The sequence below is a fragment of the Indicator indicator genome, chromosome 24, assembly GCF_027791375.1.
Source record: "Indicator indicator isolate 239-I01 chromosome 24, UM_Iind_1.1, whole genome shotgun sequence".
NCBI classification, from domain to species: domain Eukaryota; kingdom Metazoa; phylum Chordata; class Aves; order Piciformes; family Indicatoridae; genus Indicator; species Indicator indicator.
In genome coordinates, this window is record NC_072033.1 from 15,950,970 (window position 1) to 15,967,716 (window position 16,747).

Genomic DNA, 16,747 nt, shown 5'->3' on the forward strand with positions numbered 1-16,747 from the left:
CTCAGAACCCCTTGCCCAGAGGGGTGCAGGCATCTCCTTTCCTTCCCCATCCACTCTCCAATTGTTGGTGCTGCACCAGGCTCCCCTCCTTGACCTGACCCTCATGAACCGAGCTAACTTGTCGTGGTGGTACCCCCAAAATGCTGCCAGGGGCTGTCCCACAGCAGCTGTTGGACCTTCATGGCCTCTTAGGAAGCATAAAACAGCCATGATCAGGAGTGCCAAGGATTTGCAGCCCCCCAGAACACCATGATCAGGGACCCCAATGTCAGCACAAGGACCTCAATTCCCAGCATGAGGACCCCAGCCCAGGGACTTCAGCTGTATACACAGCCCCCAGTCCCAGCACAGGGACCCCAATCCCAGTACCGGGATGCTGGGCTGCCCTGGCACAGGAAGCCTGTGGTGCCCCTGGGTTGTGGGGGGACTGACCCCAACTACCCTCCCCTTGGCCCTGAGTCAGCAGTGGGCCCACTGAACCATCCTTCCTCTGATGATCCTCCAGCTGCTTCCTCCTCCTCCCCAGCTCTGGGTCCCTGTCTGCTTGTGAGTGCTTCCTCCTCACCCTAGGAGGGGAACCAGGACCCCCTGCGGGGGGGTCCTAGGACTGGTCTGGAGGGAGGGGTCTCCTCCTGGAGGGGGTTGTCTCATCTCTGGGGAGGTCTCTTATCCGAAGGGGGAAGGTCTTCTCTCCAGAGGAGTTTTCTCTCGGGGTGGGGGGAGTGTTCTGCTCTCGAGGGGTGGTGGTGGGGTGCTTCTCTCCAGGGAATTCCCCTCTCGGGAGGGGGGGTGTCTCCCCCAGCCCACCTTAAGGCAGCAGCGCACCGGCCTGACCTTACCAAAGCAACTTCGCTGCGGGCCGGGCGGTGCTGGTTTTGCTCCCGCCTTAACCCGGGGCTGCTCGGAGCAAGGAGGGTCGGGGAAACGGGGAAGGAGACCGGGGCGGGGGGTTGTGTCGGGGGTGGGTTTCTCCCGCCCCGGTACCACGGCAACGGCGGCGGGAGGCGGTGCGGTAGCGGCGGGGAGTGGTGGGGGGAAGGGCCAGGAGCGGCTCCGCTCGGCACCGGGAGGGGGGCCCCGGTAGCGCAGCCGGAGTGCGGGGGTGGAAAACTCGGCCCGGTGGGGCCGTGTCCGTGTGTGTGTGTGTGTGTGCGTGCGTGCTCCCCGCCCGCAGCCGAGGAGGAGGAGGGAGCCCAGCGCAACCCTCCTTCCTCATTTTGGGGCTGAAAACAGCGATTTCCTTCTCTCCAGCTGCAATTCTGCTTTTCTTTCGCTCTTTTGGTTTTGGCTTCCCCCCCGCCCCCCTCCTCCTCTCCTTTTCTCTTTTAACACCACCAAACCCGCAGCCGGAGCTGCTCTGAAGCCACTTCCATCTCTGCTCCTCAGCTCCAGCCAAGGATGGAGCCTCCTGCCCGCGGCCCTCGTCCTGTCTCCTGGCCGCTGACCTGCCTGGTGCTGCTCTCCCTGCCCAGCTGGCCAGGTAAGCTATGGTCCCCTTCCCGGCTCCCCTCCTTTCCTACCCTGCTCTCCTGATGTTGTATTTTGGCTATTTCTCCCCCTCCTCCCTCCCCTCCATCCTCATTCTCCCTGCTCGCTCCCCACCACCGCACGCCTCCCGTACCCGGCGCCGCCTCGCTGCGCGCCGCTGGTTTGACCTTTGGAGGAGATGACCTAGACCGTGGTGATGGCAGCCAATGGGGGGGTCCTGCACGGCTTCTCCTCCAGAAGCAAACTTCCAGGCAGACATTTCCCCCACTTCCCAGCAAAAAAAGGAGGGAATTAGGCAGTGGCATGAAGAGGCATGTTGTTCTTCATCCCCTGCCAGCTATGCAAAAGGCAGATCCCAGCAAGCAGCCCAAATTCCCACTCAGAGGCTGCCTGGAGATGGGGAGGAGGGATGGTGGAAGTGGATGAAGGCAGCCTGACAGGGAGATTCCAGCAAGGGCTGTCTGCTTCCTCTGCCCACAGCTTGGTTTTTTTGCTACCCCTTTGCTTTACCCCCGATGGAACTCAGCTCTTGCTGCTCTGCCCAACTGTTGAGCACCAGAGTGCTGGGACTGCACCATCCCCCTGCTGCCTTACACCACCCAGCCCTGGGTCACCTCAGCCTCTTGCTGCCAGACCCTTCCAGGGGTATCCCCAGCCCTCCCCAAGGGCTTGGGGCTCTGCTGGTCCCCTAGCAAAGCTGCAGCCTGAGGAGGGATGATCAGAGCACATATGCTGCTCCCTGCCTGTTTCCCTTCCCTCACCAGCAGTGGGGAGTTTCTCACCCCACCAGGAACAAAGCCCTTTGGTGGTGGTTGCTGCTTTCAAGGATGTCTCCTTTCTAGGAGGTTTCATTTCAGTGCTGTTCACCTCGGGTGAGATTGCCAAGGGATCTCTCTCCTTCCTGCCCCATGTCCAGGGAGGGACAGGGTTGGTTGTTTTGGGGTTCTGTTGTTTGTTTTTGTGTGTGTGAATCTCATGGGCCAACAGCAATGAACCTTCAGGAGCATCTTGCTGTTGAGGTTTTGGGTTTGTTTTTGCCTGGCCCCTCCAATTTTCAGACCTTGCAGCTGGATCCCTCTGCCAACAGCCCAGCCCAGGCTCCCATCCCACGGTGGGGAGAAGCTGCTCTCTTCCAGGCCCATCGAATCTCTGCTGGAGCAGAGAGTTGGGTGCAAACTTGAGCAGAAAGCAAATGCTTTCAGCACAACTACTCCTTGCTTTGAGTTGCCTGATAACAACTGAGAAGTGTTGGCCTCAAGCTTGCAAACTCCAGGCTGCTGCAAGCCAAGAAGGCTTTGGCGGCGAGCGCAGCTTCTCAGGGAGCCACTGTGATTTCCTGCCCTGAAAGAAAGGCTTCAGCAAAGCTCTTGAGCTTCATTAAGCATGGCCTTGGAGTAAGAACCACTCTTTTTCCCAAGCCAGCCATGAGAAAAGGACTGTCCCTGGGTTGGGAGGTGGTTTGTGTCCCTGATTTCAGGTGCAAGCTTGCAGAGCTTTTTCTTTCCCCTGTGCTGGAGACCCTCTGAGCCATGGCTTAAACTAAGCCTGAACTCCAGAAGGGCTCACCCAAGCTCCTGCTTTGCAGAAGCAAAGGAGGAAAAGGGAAGGTCCTACAGGAGATCTTCCTGTAGGGCAAAGAGGAGGGAGATGCTGGGAAGCCAACTTGCAAAGTCCTATTGTAAAATCTGTGCTGGGCAGAACCCTTCTGTGCCTGGGGGGTGGGGGTGAGGGTTCAGCTGTGCTTCCCAGAGCCTCTCAGGGGGAAATCTCTTTGGTTTGAGGGCTCTGGCTTTCAAACTGAGTTTCTGCTAATGCTGTAGGAGGGCAGCTTACAAATGGTGCCTCTATCTGAGGCTTCCTCTAATGTCATGGATGTAAAATGTGGCCTTTGCTATAACTGCTCCAGGATCTGCATCATGCTCCCCAGCTATCCCTGGGTCTCTCCTCTTCTCCCTCTCCCCAGATGCAGATTCCAGGCCCATTTTAGAGGCAGCACCTGTTATTTTCCCCCCTTGGGCAGCCCTGCTGCAGGTGAAATTCCAGCTGGCTTATTTTAGGGTTTCTCTTGCTCATCAGCCCATTCCTTCAGCGAGTGGCCGTGGGGCTCTGGATGCCGGTCACCAGCTGCATGTTGCTTCTGGAGCACCAGGGCCTTCCCTGAGCTCCCTACTTGGCTCCTTGGCAAGGAAAAAAAAAAAAAAGGGTCTATTTTTATCAGGAAGCATCCAAGCAGCCTCTCCTGAATTAAACCCAGGCCTCCTGCAATCTGTTCCATATCAAATACTTCAAAAGATGGAATACAGGGGGGAGGAAAAAAAAATGTGTCACTGAGATGGCAAACCTGCTCCACAGGGGGAGGGATGGGCACTGCTCTGCTCCCAGCTTCAAGGGAATAACAGGAGAGGAGCTCTGCCAGGCCAGGCCCAGCACAACAGCCCTGCTCAAGCCTCTTCTCCAGGTTGGGAGTGCTCTGGGTCTGCATGGCAAGGGTGCCCCTACCTACGTGGGAGCTGTCAGGTGATGATTTTTTTCAGGGCTCTAAACCCCTTTGCTAATTCTGGAGTGTAGGACAGAGCAGATTACAGGCTCAGAGCACCTCAGCTCCCCTTGATCTTGCTGGCCAAAGGATTCTGCTCCCTCTCCAGGCAGCCTGGAGAGAAAATAGGGTGGCACTGTGGAGGTGGGGAACAGGTTTGGAGTGGAATGGTGAGAAAATCATGGTGTGTGTGTCCCATGTGCCTGCAGCATGAAGGCATCCTGCTGCTGGAGCACCAATGTTGTGCTGGGCTTTGCTGGGAGGGGGGGCTTGCCAGGCTGCCACCCAGAAAGGGGAAGGAGGAGAGATGTTTTCTGCTGGGTGTGAGGAGAAGCTGCCTTCAGGGGGAAGGGAGGAGAGGAGCTTCAGGGGAAACTTTGCATTTTCTGACTTGTACAGTCTGGGGTTTTCTCTCAACTTCCCCTTTGTGTTTTCTGTGGCAGGGGGATGGGGGCTTTGCTCTGCTCTGGGTGCTGCTGGTGGAGTGTTTCTGAGCATGCATTGGGTCAGGTCAGTCCTGGAGCAGGGCTGCTGGGTGCAGCTTAGGGAAAAGGAGAGGCTGGGTGGTCTGAGGGCACTTTGTGCTCCTCAGCTGGGAGGTGTGAGCAGGGCTCAAGGTGTTGATGGGGCTGAAGTTGGTGGATAACAGATCTACAAGCCCTGAATGGGGGGACCTGAGGAGCACCAGCTGAGCAGAGCTGTGTCTCAGAGGCAGGGTGGTGGCTCACAGCACAACACACCACAAAATACCCCACAGCCACGTCCCGGTACCAGCTGAAGCTACCTGGAGCCATGCAGTGCCTTCTGCTGTGACCAAGAGACTCAGAACTGCCAGTGGCTCCTCCTGGCAGGCAGCAGCCTGGGGCCCTTTTGATCCTGGCTGCTCTTGGGAGCAGTAGAAGGGTGGGAAAAACCTCTCAGGCAGCAGCTCTGCTGCAGCAGTACCTCCAGCAGCCCAGCACTGGGCACCACCACGTGCCTTGCCTGCAAATCCCTGGGCATGGCAGGCAGCAGAGGTGTCGGCATGCTGTGGTGGGCTTGGCAGAGTGAGATCCAGTCAGGCTGCAGACATCAGGCCCTGAGACCCCAGGAGGGCAGGAACCTTGTGCTGAGGTGATGGGGAGCTACAGCCCCTACCAGGCAGTGGGCATGGCTGTGCTTGGCCACGCTGAGTGCAACCACCCAGTGCCTTGTGCTGAGTCCCCATCTCTGTGACCATGGCACCTGCTTTGGGGTCCAGCAGTGCTCATGCTGCTTGCCCTGGCCGTGCTCTGGCACTGGGGTCAGCTCCAGTGAGTGGTTGTGTCAGCAGCTGTGTGGGCAGCAGGACCAGGGCAGGAATTGTCCCCTCTCTCCAGGGCATTGCTGAGGCCACATCTCCAAGCCTGGAGTTACTTTTGGGCCCCTGACTCCAAGCAAGAAGGACACTGAGGGGCTGGAGCAAGTCCAGAGAAGGGAAGGGTCTGGAGAACAGGGCTGGGGAGGAGCAGCTGAGGGAGCTGGGGGTGTTCAGCCTGGAGAGAAGGAGGCTGAGGGGAGACCTTCTGGCTCTGTACAGCTCCCTGAGAGGAGGCTGGAGCCAGGTGGGGATTGGGCTCTTCTTCCAAGGAACAAGTGAGAGGAGGAGATGAAACAGCCTCAAGCTGCCCCAGGGGAGGTTTAGGTTGGCCATGAGGAACAATTTCTTCCCCTTGAGGGTTGTCAAGGGCTGGCCCAGGCTGCCCAGGGTAGTGGTGGAGTCCCCATGCCTGGAGGGGTTTGAAAGCCTTGGAGCTGTGGTGCTGACGGCCATGGTTTGGTGGTGCCCTGGCAGTGTTGGGATAATTGGGTTGGACTGGATGATCTTCAAGGTCTTTTCCAACCTACACAATTCCATGATTCCCCAGGCTCTCTCCCCTCCAGCACGTTGTGGCACATGGAGAGATGGACAGATGGAGAGAGGAAGAGGATGAAGAGAAAGTTCTCAACTCACTGCAGGCTGGGCTGGGCTCCTCTGAGCCCAGGGAACCCATGAGGGGACACAGGGGGTCACCACCCCACAACTTTTACTCAGGATTGCAGAGAGGAGCAGTGGGTGACACATTGGTCATGAGGCACTGAGTCCCTGTGGTGGGAAGGGGCCCTGGCTCCTGGCCCCCACTTCCCATGGGACAGGGCCCATGGCCCTTGCTGTGATGCCATCTGCCCACGAGCAAGGAGGCAACACAGGCTTCATTAGCCCACCTTGGTGAGGGAGCAATTAGCAAGAGGGTACAGAAGGTGTGCAAAGGGTCTGGGGAAGGGGCTCAGTGGTGCTGGTGGCTGAGGGGTGCCAGTCCCTGTGCCCAGAGCAGCCCAGTCCCCTCCCAGTGTCACATCCCCAGGCAGGGAGTCGGTGGGAAGCAGATGATGGGAGGCTGATGATGCTTCTGTGCCTTCAAACTTCCTCTGTGAGTTTCTCAACCACTTCTTGTGAAAGGTCTGGGGACAGCAGGCGATGGAGGAGCTCTGGAGACGCTGCAGCAGCAGGGGGCCAGGGCTGTCCCTCAAGCTCTGGGTGACACCCAGGACACACTGTGAGGGCAGCCAGGCTGCTGCTGCTGGGGCACAAGATCAAGGCTCAGCCTGGGTGATGCATTCAGAGGTGACACAAAAGGTTTCCATCCTTCTGCTCTTCTCCTGTGGGACAAACTTGGCTTGGTGCAAGTTCTCCTTGACGTGGCTTCGAAGGGGAACGCCAAGGGGGAAGATTTCAGCTGCAAGCAGCCAGCTCATGTTGGAGATGCAGCAGATTCCTGCTTTGGGCCAGAAGACTTTAAGTGGAGAGTCTGGAGGAGCTCTGCTGCTGGTGACTCTGCCCATGGAACAGTTGCACAGGCTGTGAGAACATCTGTGGGGACACTGAATCCTGCTGGAAGTCAGAAGGGATACAGCTGCCAAGAATCCTCTCCAGCCTCTGTTGGAGCCAGCCCTGGCTGGAGGGCTCAGAGCAGTTTGTCCTACAGCAGATCCTTTATCTCATTCTAGGGGTGGCTGTGGGGGTACTGGAGAGACACTGCCTGGCGCTGTTGTGGTGTGAGAGAGGCAGCTGCAGCCCTCCAGGTAGCAAGGCTGTGCTGATGCAGCTCCTACTGATCTAGGTGCTGCCACCACCATTCAGCTGCAGCAGGAGTTACCTGCTCAAACCTGACTCTCTGCATGACCACCACACCAGCTCCGGGTGCCACCTGCCTGCTCCAGGCTTGCAGCAGTGCCTGGCCCCAGCTGTCAGCAGCAGGACTGAAGTGGTTCTTCCGTGTTGCTTTAAAATGTTCCCCTAAGCAGTGACCTGCAGTGAAATCTCTTCCATCCAGTCACAAGAGCTGCACTGGCATGGCCAGTGAGGCCAGAATTAACCCCTCGAGGAGCTGGGTAGGCTGTGAAGGTTCCATCTGAACAGGAGAAAATTCTTTGGTGTGAGGGTGCAGAGCCCAGGAGCAGGCTGCCCAGAGAGGTTGTGGAGTCTCCTTCTCTGGAGAGCTTCCAAACCCCCCTGGCCACTGTGCTCCTGGGCAAGCTGCTGTGGGTGCCCTGCTGGAGCAAGGGGTTGGACTGGATAAGCTCCAGAGGTCCCTTCCAACTATAACAAGTTGGGATTCAGGGATTCCCAGGTGCAAGGTGGTCAGCTGGATAAGGGAGCTTCATTCCTGAGGTGCTCTGCTCCATGGGTGACAAGCAGGGATGGCATCTGCCTGACTGGCACCAGCTTAGTGCTGCTGGAACGAGGCAGGGCTTGGATCTGATGCAGAAATGGGGCAGGCTCAGGGCAGAGAAGGCAGTGCCATGGCTGCTGCTGTCCAGGCTGCCAGGGCTCTGTGCCCTGCTGTGCTCCCAGCCGAGGCAGCCAGCAGGGTGTGCGGGCAGCAGGCTGTGGTTTAGCTGTGCACAGAGCACGAGATGTGGGCACCTGACAGAGCCTTAACCAGCCCCATGGTCTGTGCCCACTGCCATAACCACAGCCTCTGCCCTGGGCACCGCAGTCCTGGCTAGCCAGAGCTGTGTGCTCAGCTTGTGCCATGGCCAGGAAGGATGTGGGGTGGACCTGGCTGGGTGTGTGGCCAGATGAGGCTCACTCTGGTTTTTTGCTCCAGGTGTGGGTGCCCAGAGGAGCTGGAGTTTAAGGCTGCAGCAGCCCCAGGAGCAGCTGGTGTCGACAGCAGGGCAGACAATCATCCTGAGCTGCACCATCTCTGGAGAGGGTCCCCCTGGCCCTGTGGAGTGGCTGAAGGGCTGGGGCACTGAGAACAAGACCATTTATGCTCAGACCAGCTCCAGCCCTCGTGTGACCAGGGTGGTGAATGAATCCAACACGGACTTCAGCATCCAGATCAGGGATGTTCAGCCTGAGGACGCTGGCACCTACTACTGTGTGAAGTTCACAAGAACTGTGGGCCATGGGGGTGGTCTCCAGGTGTTCCAGCATGGAAAGGGAACAGTGGTGTCTGTACATGGTGAGTGGGGCTACCAGAACAGCTCCTGGTGGGAACCAGCCCCACCGGGAACAGCCCAGCCCAGTGGGCTCCCCTTTGGGTGAGTGCGGACAGGGAAGGGGCTTGGGAGAGGGCCCCGTGGGCCATCTCTGGGCACACACATTGCCCAGTGGGTTATCTCCCTCCCTGCAGCCCTAGGGCTGGGCAGCAGTGGCAGAGCCTGGTCTGATGTCTCTGTGCTTCTCCTCCCAGCCAAACCCACCCAGCCAGTCGTGTCCGGGCCCGGCCGCAGGGCAGGCACAGGGGCATCAGTGTCCTTCACCTGTGAGTCTGGAGGCTTCTTCCCCAAAGACATCAGCGTGAGGTGGCTCAAGAACCAGGCTCCCATCTCAGCTCAGCAGCCCCGGGTCAGGCCTGGGCAGACCAACTCCTCCTACACCATGTCCAGCACAGTGACCTTGGCACTGGTGCCACAGGACGTCCGCTCGCAGCTGGCCTGTGAGGTGCAGCACCCAACGCTGCCAGCCCCCCTGAGGGGCACCTACCAGCTGAGGGAAGCCCTGCGAGGTGAGGGCTGGGGGTGCTGGGACAGGGCTGGGGGCATAGCCCAGCACTGGGGGGCTGAGGGTGCTGGGACAGGGCAAAGGGCTGTGGGGCACAGCCCAGCACTGTGGGGCTGGGGGCCCTGGGACAGGACCAGGGCAGGCTGTGGGCAGCAGAGCTGGGGCACACCATGACCCCTTCTCTCCCCAGTGGCCCCCAGCCTCCGCCTGCTCCCTGGCTCCAGCTCTGTGGAAGTCAACAAGACCTTGACCCTCACCTGCCGCGTGGAAGGCTTCTACCCGCGGGACCTGGCCCTGAGCTGGCTGGAGGGCGGCAGGGAGCTGCGGGTGGAGAACACCTCCCGGGCGGTGCAGACGCCGCAGGGCTTGTTCCAGCTGAGCAGCCTGCTGGAGGTGCAGGCGACGGAGGACAGGAATGGGTCAGCCTTCACCTGCCGGGTGGTGCACGACGGCCAGGACCCCATCAGCAGCACAGTCACCCTCTGGGTCGCTGTGCCAGGCAAGGAGGGGCTGGGTGAGCAGCGCCCAGCAGACAGTGGTGAGTGAGAGCTGCTGGCAGGTGGCCCTGAGGGCAAGGATGGAAGCTGTCCGTGACCCCCACCCTGAGAGAGCTCAAGGTCCCCCCAGGATCTTGTTTGAGGACACAAAGTCTTGTGTCTAGGCTTGTCTGGAGCACAAGTGGTGTGAGGAGCAGCTGAGGCAGCTGGGGGTGTTCAGCCTGGAGAGAAGGAGGCTGAGGGGAGACCTCATTGCTCTCTGCAGCTCCCTGAAAGGAGGCTGGAGCCAGGTGGGGGTTGGCCTTTTCTCCCCAGTCTCAGGTGATAGGATGAGAGGAAATGGCCTGGAATTGTGCCAGGGGAGGTTTTCTTTGCTGCAGGGGTGGTCAGGGATTGGCAGAGGCTGCCCAGGGAGGTAGTGGAGTCCCCATCCCTGAAGGTGTTCAAGAAATGTGTGGCCATGGCAGTTGGGGCCGTGGTTTGATGGCTGTGGTGGGGTTGGGTTGCTGATTGGAATCAATGATCTTGGAGAGCTTTTCCAACCCAAACCATTCTGTGGTTCTATGAACCTGCATTCTAGGGGGCTGGAGGGGTGTGATGCTGGCAGGTACTGAGCTGTGGTCCTGCCTCAGGTGACACCAGGCCAACCCCCAGCCGTAAGGCTGCAGGGGACTCAGTTGGTGCTAACACTTCTGGGTCCCTGGAGACCTTTTTCCTTCATGTTTCAGACAATTTGCTCATCATCTATAGTGTGGTGGGGGTGGTCTGCACTGTGCTGGCCCTGCTGGTGGCTGCCATCCTGTACCTCATCCGGACAAAGCAGAGCAAGGGTAAGGAAAGCAACCAAGGTTGCACCTGATGATCTTAGAGGTCTTTAACTACCTTAATAATTCTATGATAACCCTTTCTGCCTCCCTCTGGAGCATCAGTGTTCGGGTGTTGGGTTCATGGTGTTCTGCTGTGCTCTGCTGAGACCTAACCTACAGTGCTGGGGCAGCTCTGAAGTCCTCAGCACAGACAGAGACCTGTCAGAGCAGGGCCAGAGGAGGTCACAGCATTGCTGGCAGGGCTGGAAGCTCTCTGGTGTGAGGCCAGGCTGAGAGAGTTGGGGTTGTTCAGCCTAGAGAAGAGGAGGCTCCAGGGAGACCTTCTGGTAGCCTTGCAGTACTCAAAGAGGCTCTAATAAAGCTGGGGACAGATTTTTGAGCAGGGCCTGTTGGGACAAGACAAGAGGTGATGGTTTGAACTCAGAGGGAGATTGAAACTGGAGAGAAGAGAGAAATGTTTGACACTGAGGGTGGGGAGAGCCTGGCCCAGGTTGCCCAGAGAGGTGGGAGCTGCCCCATCCCTGGCCCCACTGCAGGTCAGGTTGTTTGGGGCTGGGAGCAACCTGCTCTGGTTGGGGATGTCCCTGAGGACTGCAGGAGCGTTGGACTGGGTGCGCTTGAAGGGTCCCTTCCCAACCAAACCAATGTGGGATTCCATGATGAACCTTCAGACACTTGTCTCTGGAAGGAGCCCTGCCTCTGCTCTGGAGCAGTCTCTGGCTGGGGACCTCTGGACCTGGGGAAGGTCAGGGTGGGGTGTGGGAGGTTTCCATGAATTCCTGAACTATTTCTTTTCTAAAGTGTTTCTCTTCCAGCAGGTAAAAGCTCCCCATCTGCCAGGTAAGTGCTGCTCTCCTCCAGTTGCTGGGTCACAGTGGGCACACTGATCTGGACACCTGCAGCCTGCAAACAAGATCCCTTGGGATGGGGATGGAGCTGGATCCCCAAAAGCTTGTTGTGAATGGGATGGGCAGGAACATGGCCTCTGCCAGTCTCCTCAGCTGTGATCCTGCCCCCGTGGTGATCTCCCACCCAAACCCTTGTGTCTTGGTGAGGCTGAATGAATGGGGTGGGAGCAGCCTGGTCTCCAACCTGCAGAGATGCAGCTGGACCAGCTGTGGGAACGTTCACCAATGAGGACTTCTGCTGGGTGCTGCTGCAGGGACCTTGCTTTGTAGCTGCTCCAGCTGTGTTCCATCACTAGGGAAGAGGCAGGAGTGCCCTCTGACCTGCTCTGTTCCCCCTTTCAGGTTACACGAGCCAGAGAAGAGCAGCGAGGCCACTACCCAGGTGCGTGGCTCCGCAGACACCTCTGGGGGTGTGCCGCGGAGGGCGGTGGCTGTCCTAGGAAACGTCTCAGTGTCTCCCCCCTGTGGCAGGAGAGCGAAGAGAAGCTGCCCCCGGGCTTGGGTAGCTGCTTCCCTGCATCTTTACTGCCTTGGTCCTTTCTCCTCCTCCTTCCAGGAGGGTCTGGAGAACCAGCTGTGCTCTCAGCAGCCAGGCTATTTGGGGAGTTATTTTGCATTTCATGCGGCAGTGAGGAGTGGAGTCGTGATCAGCAGCAATCTGCCCATCCCACCCAGCCTCTGCCAGCTCCTGCATGGGCATCGCTGGCCAGGCTGCTCCCTGCCCATCCCAACCAGGACAGGGTGATGGGGTGGCTGCAGTGGTGGCTTTTGAATGGTGGTGGTGGCTCTGAAGCCTGGGGTGAAGCATGGGGTGTTGGTTCATAGCTGGCTGCAGATGAGCCAGTTGTGTGCCCAGGTGGCCAAGGAGGTGGCTTAGATCAGCAATGGTGTGGCCAGCAGGACCAGGGCAGGGATTGCCATCACGTACTAGGCACTGGTGAGGCCACACCTTGAAGTTTGGGTTCATTCCAAGAAGGACCCTGAGAGGGCTGGAGCAGGTCCAGAGAATGGCAACAAAGCTGGGGAGGGGTCTGGAGAACAGGACTGGGGAGGAGAAGCTGGGGGACCTTCGGAGGTCCCTTCCAACCCAAGCCATTCTATGACCCATGGGTGGGCTGGGCTGGCTCCTCAGCCGTCCTGCCAGAGGAACAGCTCTTGCTGTGTCATGCAGGAATCCGACCCCAACAACCTGACCTACGCCGACCTGAACTTCGAGAAGGAGAGGAAGAGCATCCGGCGGATGGTGGAGATGAGCCAGCAGTCCGAGTATGCCTCCATCCAGGCCAGCCAGGCCCCCAGCGCCGATGACAACCTCACCTACGCCGACCTGGACATGGTGCACCTCAACAAGGCGCCCAAGCGCCTGGCCCCGCGCCCCGAGGAGGCCAGCTCCGAGTACGCCAGCGTCCAGATCCCCAGGAAGTGAGGGGCTGCAGGGACCCCCCCCTGCCTCACCCCTGCTCCTCCCCGGGAGGATTTCCTCGGAAGCACAGAGAGGGATGTCAAGATGAGTTGTGACCACGTTTTTTGCATGGAGATGGAGCCCTCAGAGCTCTGAGGATCAGTTCCATCCCCAGAGACCTGGTTTGGGGGTCAGTTTGGTCCTGGGGGCTGCCAGCTCCATCCCTCTGGGACCCCCACCACTCATGGCACGGGGGTTGTTCAGCCTCCATGTGCCAGGGTCACTGGGTCAGCCAGCGCTGCAGCAGCTCCTCAGGGAGCTCCATCTGGGCTGAGGGGACAAGGACAGTGCCTCCATGCCAGCCCCCACGGGGATGCTGCTGCCTGGACGTGCCCACACGGCTCCCCGCGGCCACCCCCACCCCACAGGGACCAGCCGGGGTCCCCACGCTGCCTTCTAGGGCTCTTTGCCACCTGGAAAATGAACTCTGGCTTTAAAGGCAGGACAGAGGAGTCTGCCTCTCCTTCCCAAGTGTCCCTTCCATGGCACCTCAGTCTCACACGAAGGCCAAGGAGGCTGGGGAGCTTGGTGAGGCTGGGAACTTGAGGCTGGGAAGCTGGTGAAGGCAGGAAGCTTAGGGAGGCTTGGGGAGCCTGGGAAGCTGGTGAAGGCAGGGAGGCTTGGGGAGCCTGGGAAGCTGGTGAAGGCAGGGAGGCTTGGGGAGCCTGGGAAGCTGGTGAAGGCAGGGAGGCTTGGGGAGCCTGGGAAGCTGGTGAAGGCAGGGAGGCTTGGGGGGCCTGGGAAGCTGGCATGCCAAGCCACCCTGCTGCAGGTTGTCCCCCCTGGGAAGCTCTGGGTAGAGCTCTCCAGCACCAAGCATCATCATCCTCTTCCTCTGCACAGCCTTGCCCAGCACCAGGCCTCGTGCCAGGCTTGTACAAAGCATGGGGGTGCCCCTGCCAGCCTGGCCCCCCCGCTGGCAGCTCCCCACAGGTACCATGTGAGATGTTTTGACTCTTTGCCATCTAACTGTTAATTTGTAGAGCTCACCCCCTCCCGTGTTTCGTGCCGTGCGTGGGTGTGCTGCTGTGTACTTAACACTAGGCTCAGATGTGTGGAATTAGACCCCCCCAAACCCTGCAGTGTTTAACAGACTCACACAACCTCCCCCCCAGCCCCTCCCCACCACCACCTCCCAAGCTCTGCTGTGGGGCCAGGCAGGCTCCCCCCCATCCCCACCTCAGCCTACCCACCATGGGGCCAAGTGTCTTCCATGTGCCCCCTCCATGGGCCAGCACCCTGGGATGGCACCCACAGCACCTGGGTGGCCTTAAGAGCAGTGGGTACATGAGGCTGGGCCCCCCCCCAGCTGCTTGGGAAACGATGTGACTGCTTGTACAGAATTCTTCTCTTTTTTTTTTTTTTTTTTGGTTGGTTCTTTTTTTGTTTCTTCTTTTTGCTTGCAAGATATTTTTATAATAAAAGTGAAGAGTCCTGTGCTGCTCCTGCACCTCAGCCTCTCCCCCTGCTCAGGGCTGTCCCCTTGGCGTCTGCACTGGGGGTGTGTGGTGGGGGCTTGCCTGCCTGCCTTCTCCTCTGTGTGTAGAAGTGCAAGGCCTCATCCTGCACTGCCCTGCAGAGAGGGAAAAGGAGGAGGAAGGCATCAGCAGGAGGTTGAGGCTGGGATGGGGGCTGTGCTGCTGGTTCTCTTTGGGGAGATGAGGCAGGGGACAGAGCAGGGTCTGGCCAGTGGTCCCCATACAGCCCTGCTCCAGCTTTAGGAGCACCCCTGGGGTGGCCAAATTGGCACTGGGTGCCAGGGGTGAGCTGAGTGTGCCAGTGCTCTTCAGGGACATCCCCTCTTGATCACCCTGGAGCTGGTGGCTCGGCTGTGTCTGTGCCACCAGGGCCAGGAGGCTTCATGATACTATGGAGAAGTTCAGAAGGGCTCCTGCTGCCCAGGCTGGGCTTTACTCAGCACTGAGCTGCTGCTGCTGCTGCTGCCTTGGCAGCATCCTCAGAGTGGGAAGGGGACACTGTGGCCACTGTCCTTGGCAGGGATGCCCCGTCCCATCTGCCACAATTCCTGAGGGAACTTCCACTGGGTGCTGCTGGGGATCCCCAGCCAGCATCTCAGCTGCAACCACGTCAGGCTGAGAATCCCTGCCCTGCCCTTTGCTTGGCAGTGGAGGAGTCCAACATCTCCCCTGGCACCCATGGCACAGGGAGGGTACTGCTGCATGCTGCCTGCATGGCTCACAGCTGGCACCCCTGGCAGCCCAGGCCCCAGTTTGTGGGGTGTGGTCCCCTTATGCCAAGGGTTTGATTTGCTCCATGGAGGACATGCAGCACCTGGCACAGGTTCATTGGCATCTGCCTTTTATTGGCTGCAGGGGAGCAGGGCACGTGTCTGATCTTGCTCTGGGGTCCTTTTTGGAGGGGTGGGTGCAGGGGGATGGATGGGACATGAGGAATGGTGTTGGGGTGGTGCTCAGCTGGCTGCCTGCCCTGGTGATGGTGCCACAGTGCCAGCCCTGCCCAGTCACCCCTCCCCATGGCTGCATGAGCCACCTACCAGCCCCGAGGGCCCGATCCTGCCCCAGCTCATCCTTCCCAGCACTCAGAGACCAGTGCATCAGCTCCGATGGTTTCCAGACCCTGCTGCACTTCTGCAGCTGCGGGAGGGGGGAGGGTACCTGTCCCCCTCCTCCATTTGCCCCCAGGAGCCGTGAGGCTGGGCTTGCAGCCCCCCCAGGAGCCGGAGGGGTGGCACTGTCCCTTTGATTGTCCCTAAGGGATGGGCAGGTGAACCAGAGAGGGGCACCTGGGGATGGGGAGCTGTGGTCCCCTGGGGAGGTGGGGCAGGGATGGCACCGGTCTGGCAGGGGATGGGGCTGGGTGTGACAGCGGCGTGGGGACCCTGGTGTTGCCCGTCCCACGCCTGGCTCTACAGGTCTAAGACCTCCCCTGAGTAGGCGCTGGGGTCCTCGTCCGAGCGTGTGGTCACCTTGAACTGGCGCCGCAGGAAGGCTCCGTAGCGCTTCTGATTGTCCCACTTCAGCTTGGGCCGGATGCGGCGCATGAAGCCCCCGTAGCGCTTGTGCAGCTCCGCCGGCTCCTGCCCCCCGGGCCCGCCACCCGTGGGCTGCTCGGCCCCATCTCCTGCCAGCTCTGGCCCCGGGTAGTCCTGGGGGGCCGCCCGCTCCCCCGGCTTGCGGCCGAAGCCCCCAAACTTCTTGCTGAGGCCACCTTTGGTGTGGGCGTTCTCTCGGAGCAGGGCCAGCAGCTTCCCCTTGGACAGCTTCTTCATGAAGCCTCCGTAGCGCTTGACTGGCATCGGAGCCAGCCCTCCAGGACCCAGTTCTGGCTCTGCCTTCTCCTCCTCCTCCTCCGCCTCCCGAGGGGCCGGGTCTGACCCTTCGGCCAGGGCCATCAGCGGGGCCAGCAGTGCCAGTGCCTTCCTGCAGGTCTCCCACTCGGGCCCGGGTGGTGAGGAGCCCTGGCATTCCCGCAGGCACATCTGCAAGACGGCAGTCAGGGTGCCCACTGGCATCACCCTGCTGCTTGAGGTGAGCCCTCTGCCTTCCTCCCACCCCAGACCCCAGGAATCTGTGCCCACCGTGCTGCCAGGCTCAGCAAGGAGCCAAAGCTTGGAGATTTCCAGCACCGTGGGGTGCCCACGACCACCACCCAGCTCAGCCAAACATGCACTGGCACCCATGATGGTCCCACTGCCACGATCCCCCTCCCTCCCCAGCACTCACCAGGGGCCAGCTGCTGGTCTCAGGGGTGGGTGTCTGTGCCACACAGAGGGAGCACTGGGTCACACAGTCAGTGGATGCCATCACAGCCAGAGAGAGGCAAAGTGCCAGTGCCAGTGCCTGCCGAGCCATCTCACCCTGGAACCACTGCCTGCTGGGGATGGTGAGACAGCACAGAGCCTGTCACCCACCCTGTGTCAGCCCCTGGGACCCCAGCCTCACCCCATGGGCACCCTCGGTGAGGGGCACCAACTGTTTCCACCTGCCTGGCTGCTTCTGGGGACATGTAGCAGGATCTGTGCCCATGCAACTCACCT

At 59.9% G+C, this 16,747-nt stretch overlaps 2 protein-coding genes across 2 annotated transcripts; one reads left to right on the forward strand and one right to left on the reverse strand.

Moving 5' to 3' along the window:
* The first annotated feature begins 1,398 nt into the window (after positions 1–1,398).
* Positions 1,399–12,693, forward strand: LOC128975161 (tyrosine-protein phosphatase non-receptor type substrate 1-like). Its single transcript, XM_054391965.1, has 8 exons — positions 1,399–1,471; positions 8,134–8,493; positions 8,725–9,039; positions 9,226–9,573; positions 10,261–10,362; positions 11,175–11,199; positions 11,610–11,649; positions 12,439–12,693. Exons 1-8 carry the CDS (start codon positions 1,399–1,401, stop codon positions 12,691–12,693), a joined length of 1,518 nt encoding a protein of 505 aa, XP_054247940.1.
* Positions 12,694–15,616: 2,923 nt separating this feature from the next.
* PDYN (prodynorphin) lies at positions 15,617–16,604 on the reverse strand. Its single transcript, XM_054391968.1, has 2 exons — positions 16,434–16,604; positions 15,617–16,189 (listed from the first exon to the last, which is right to left on the reverse strand). The coding sequence occupies exons 1-2, from the start codon at positions 16,560–16,562 to the stop codon at positions 15,617–15,619; spliced, it is 702 nt and encodes a 233-aa protein (XP_054247943.1). The 5' UTR covers positions 16,563–16,604.
* Between the last annotated feature and the right edge of the window lie 143 nt (positions 16,605–16,747).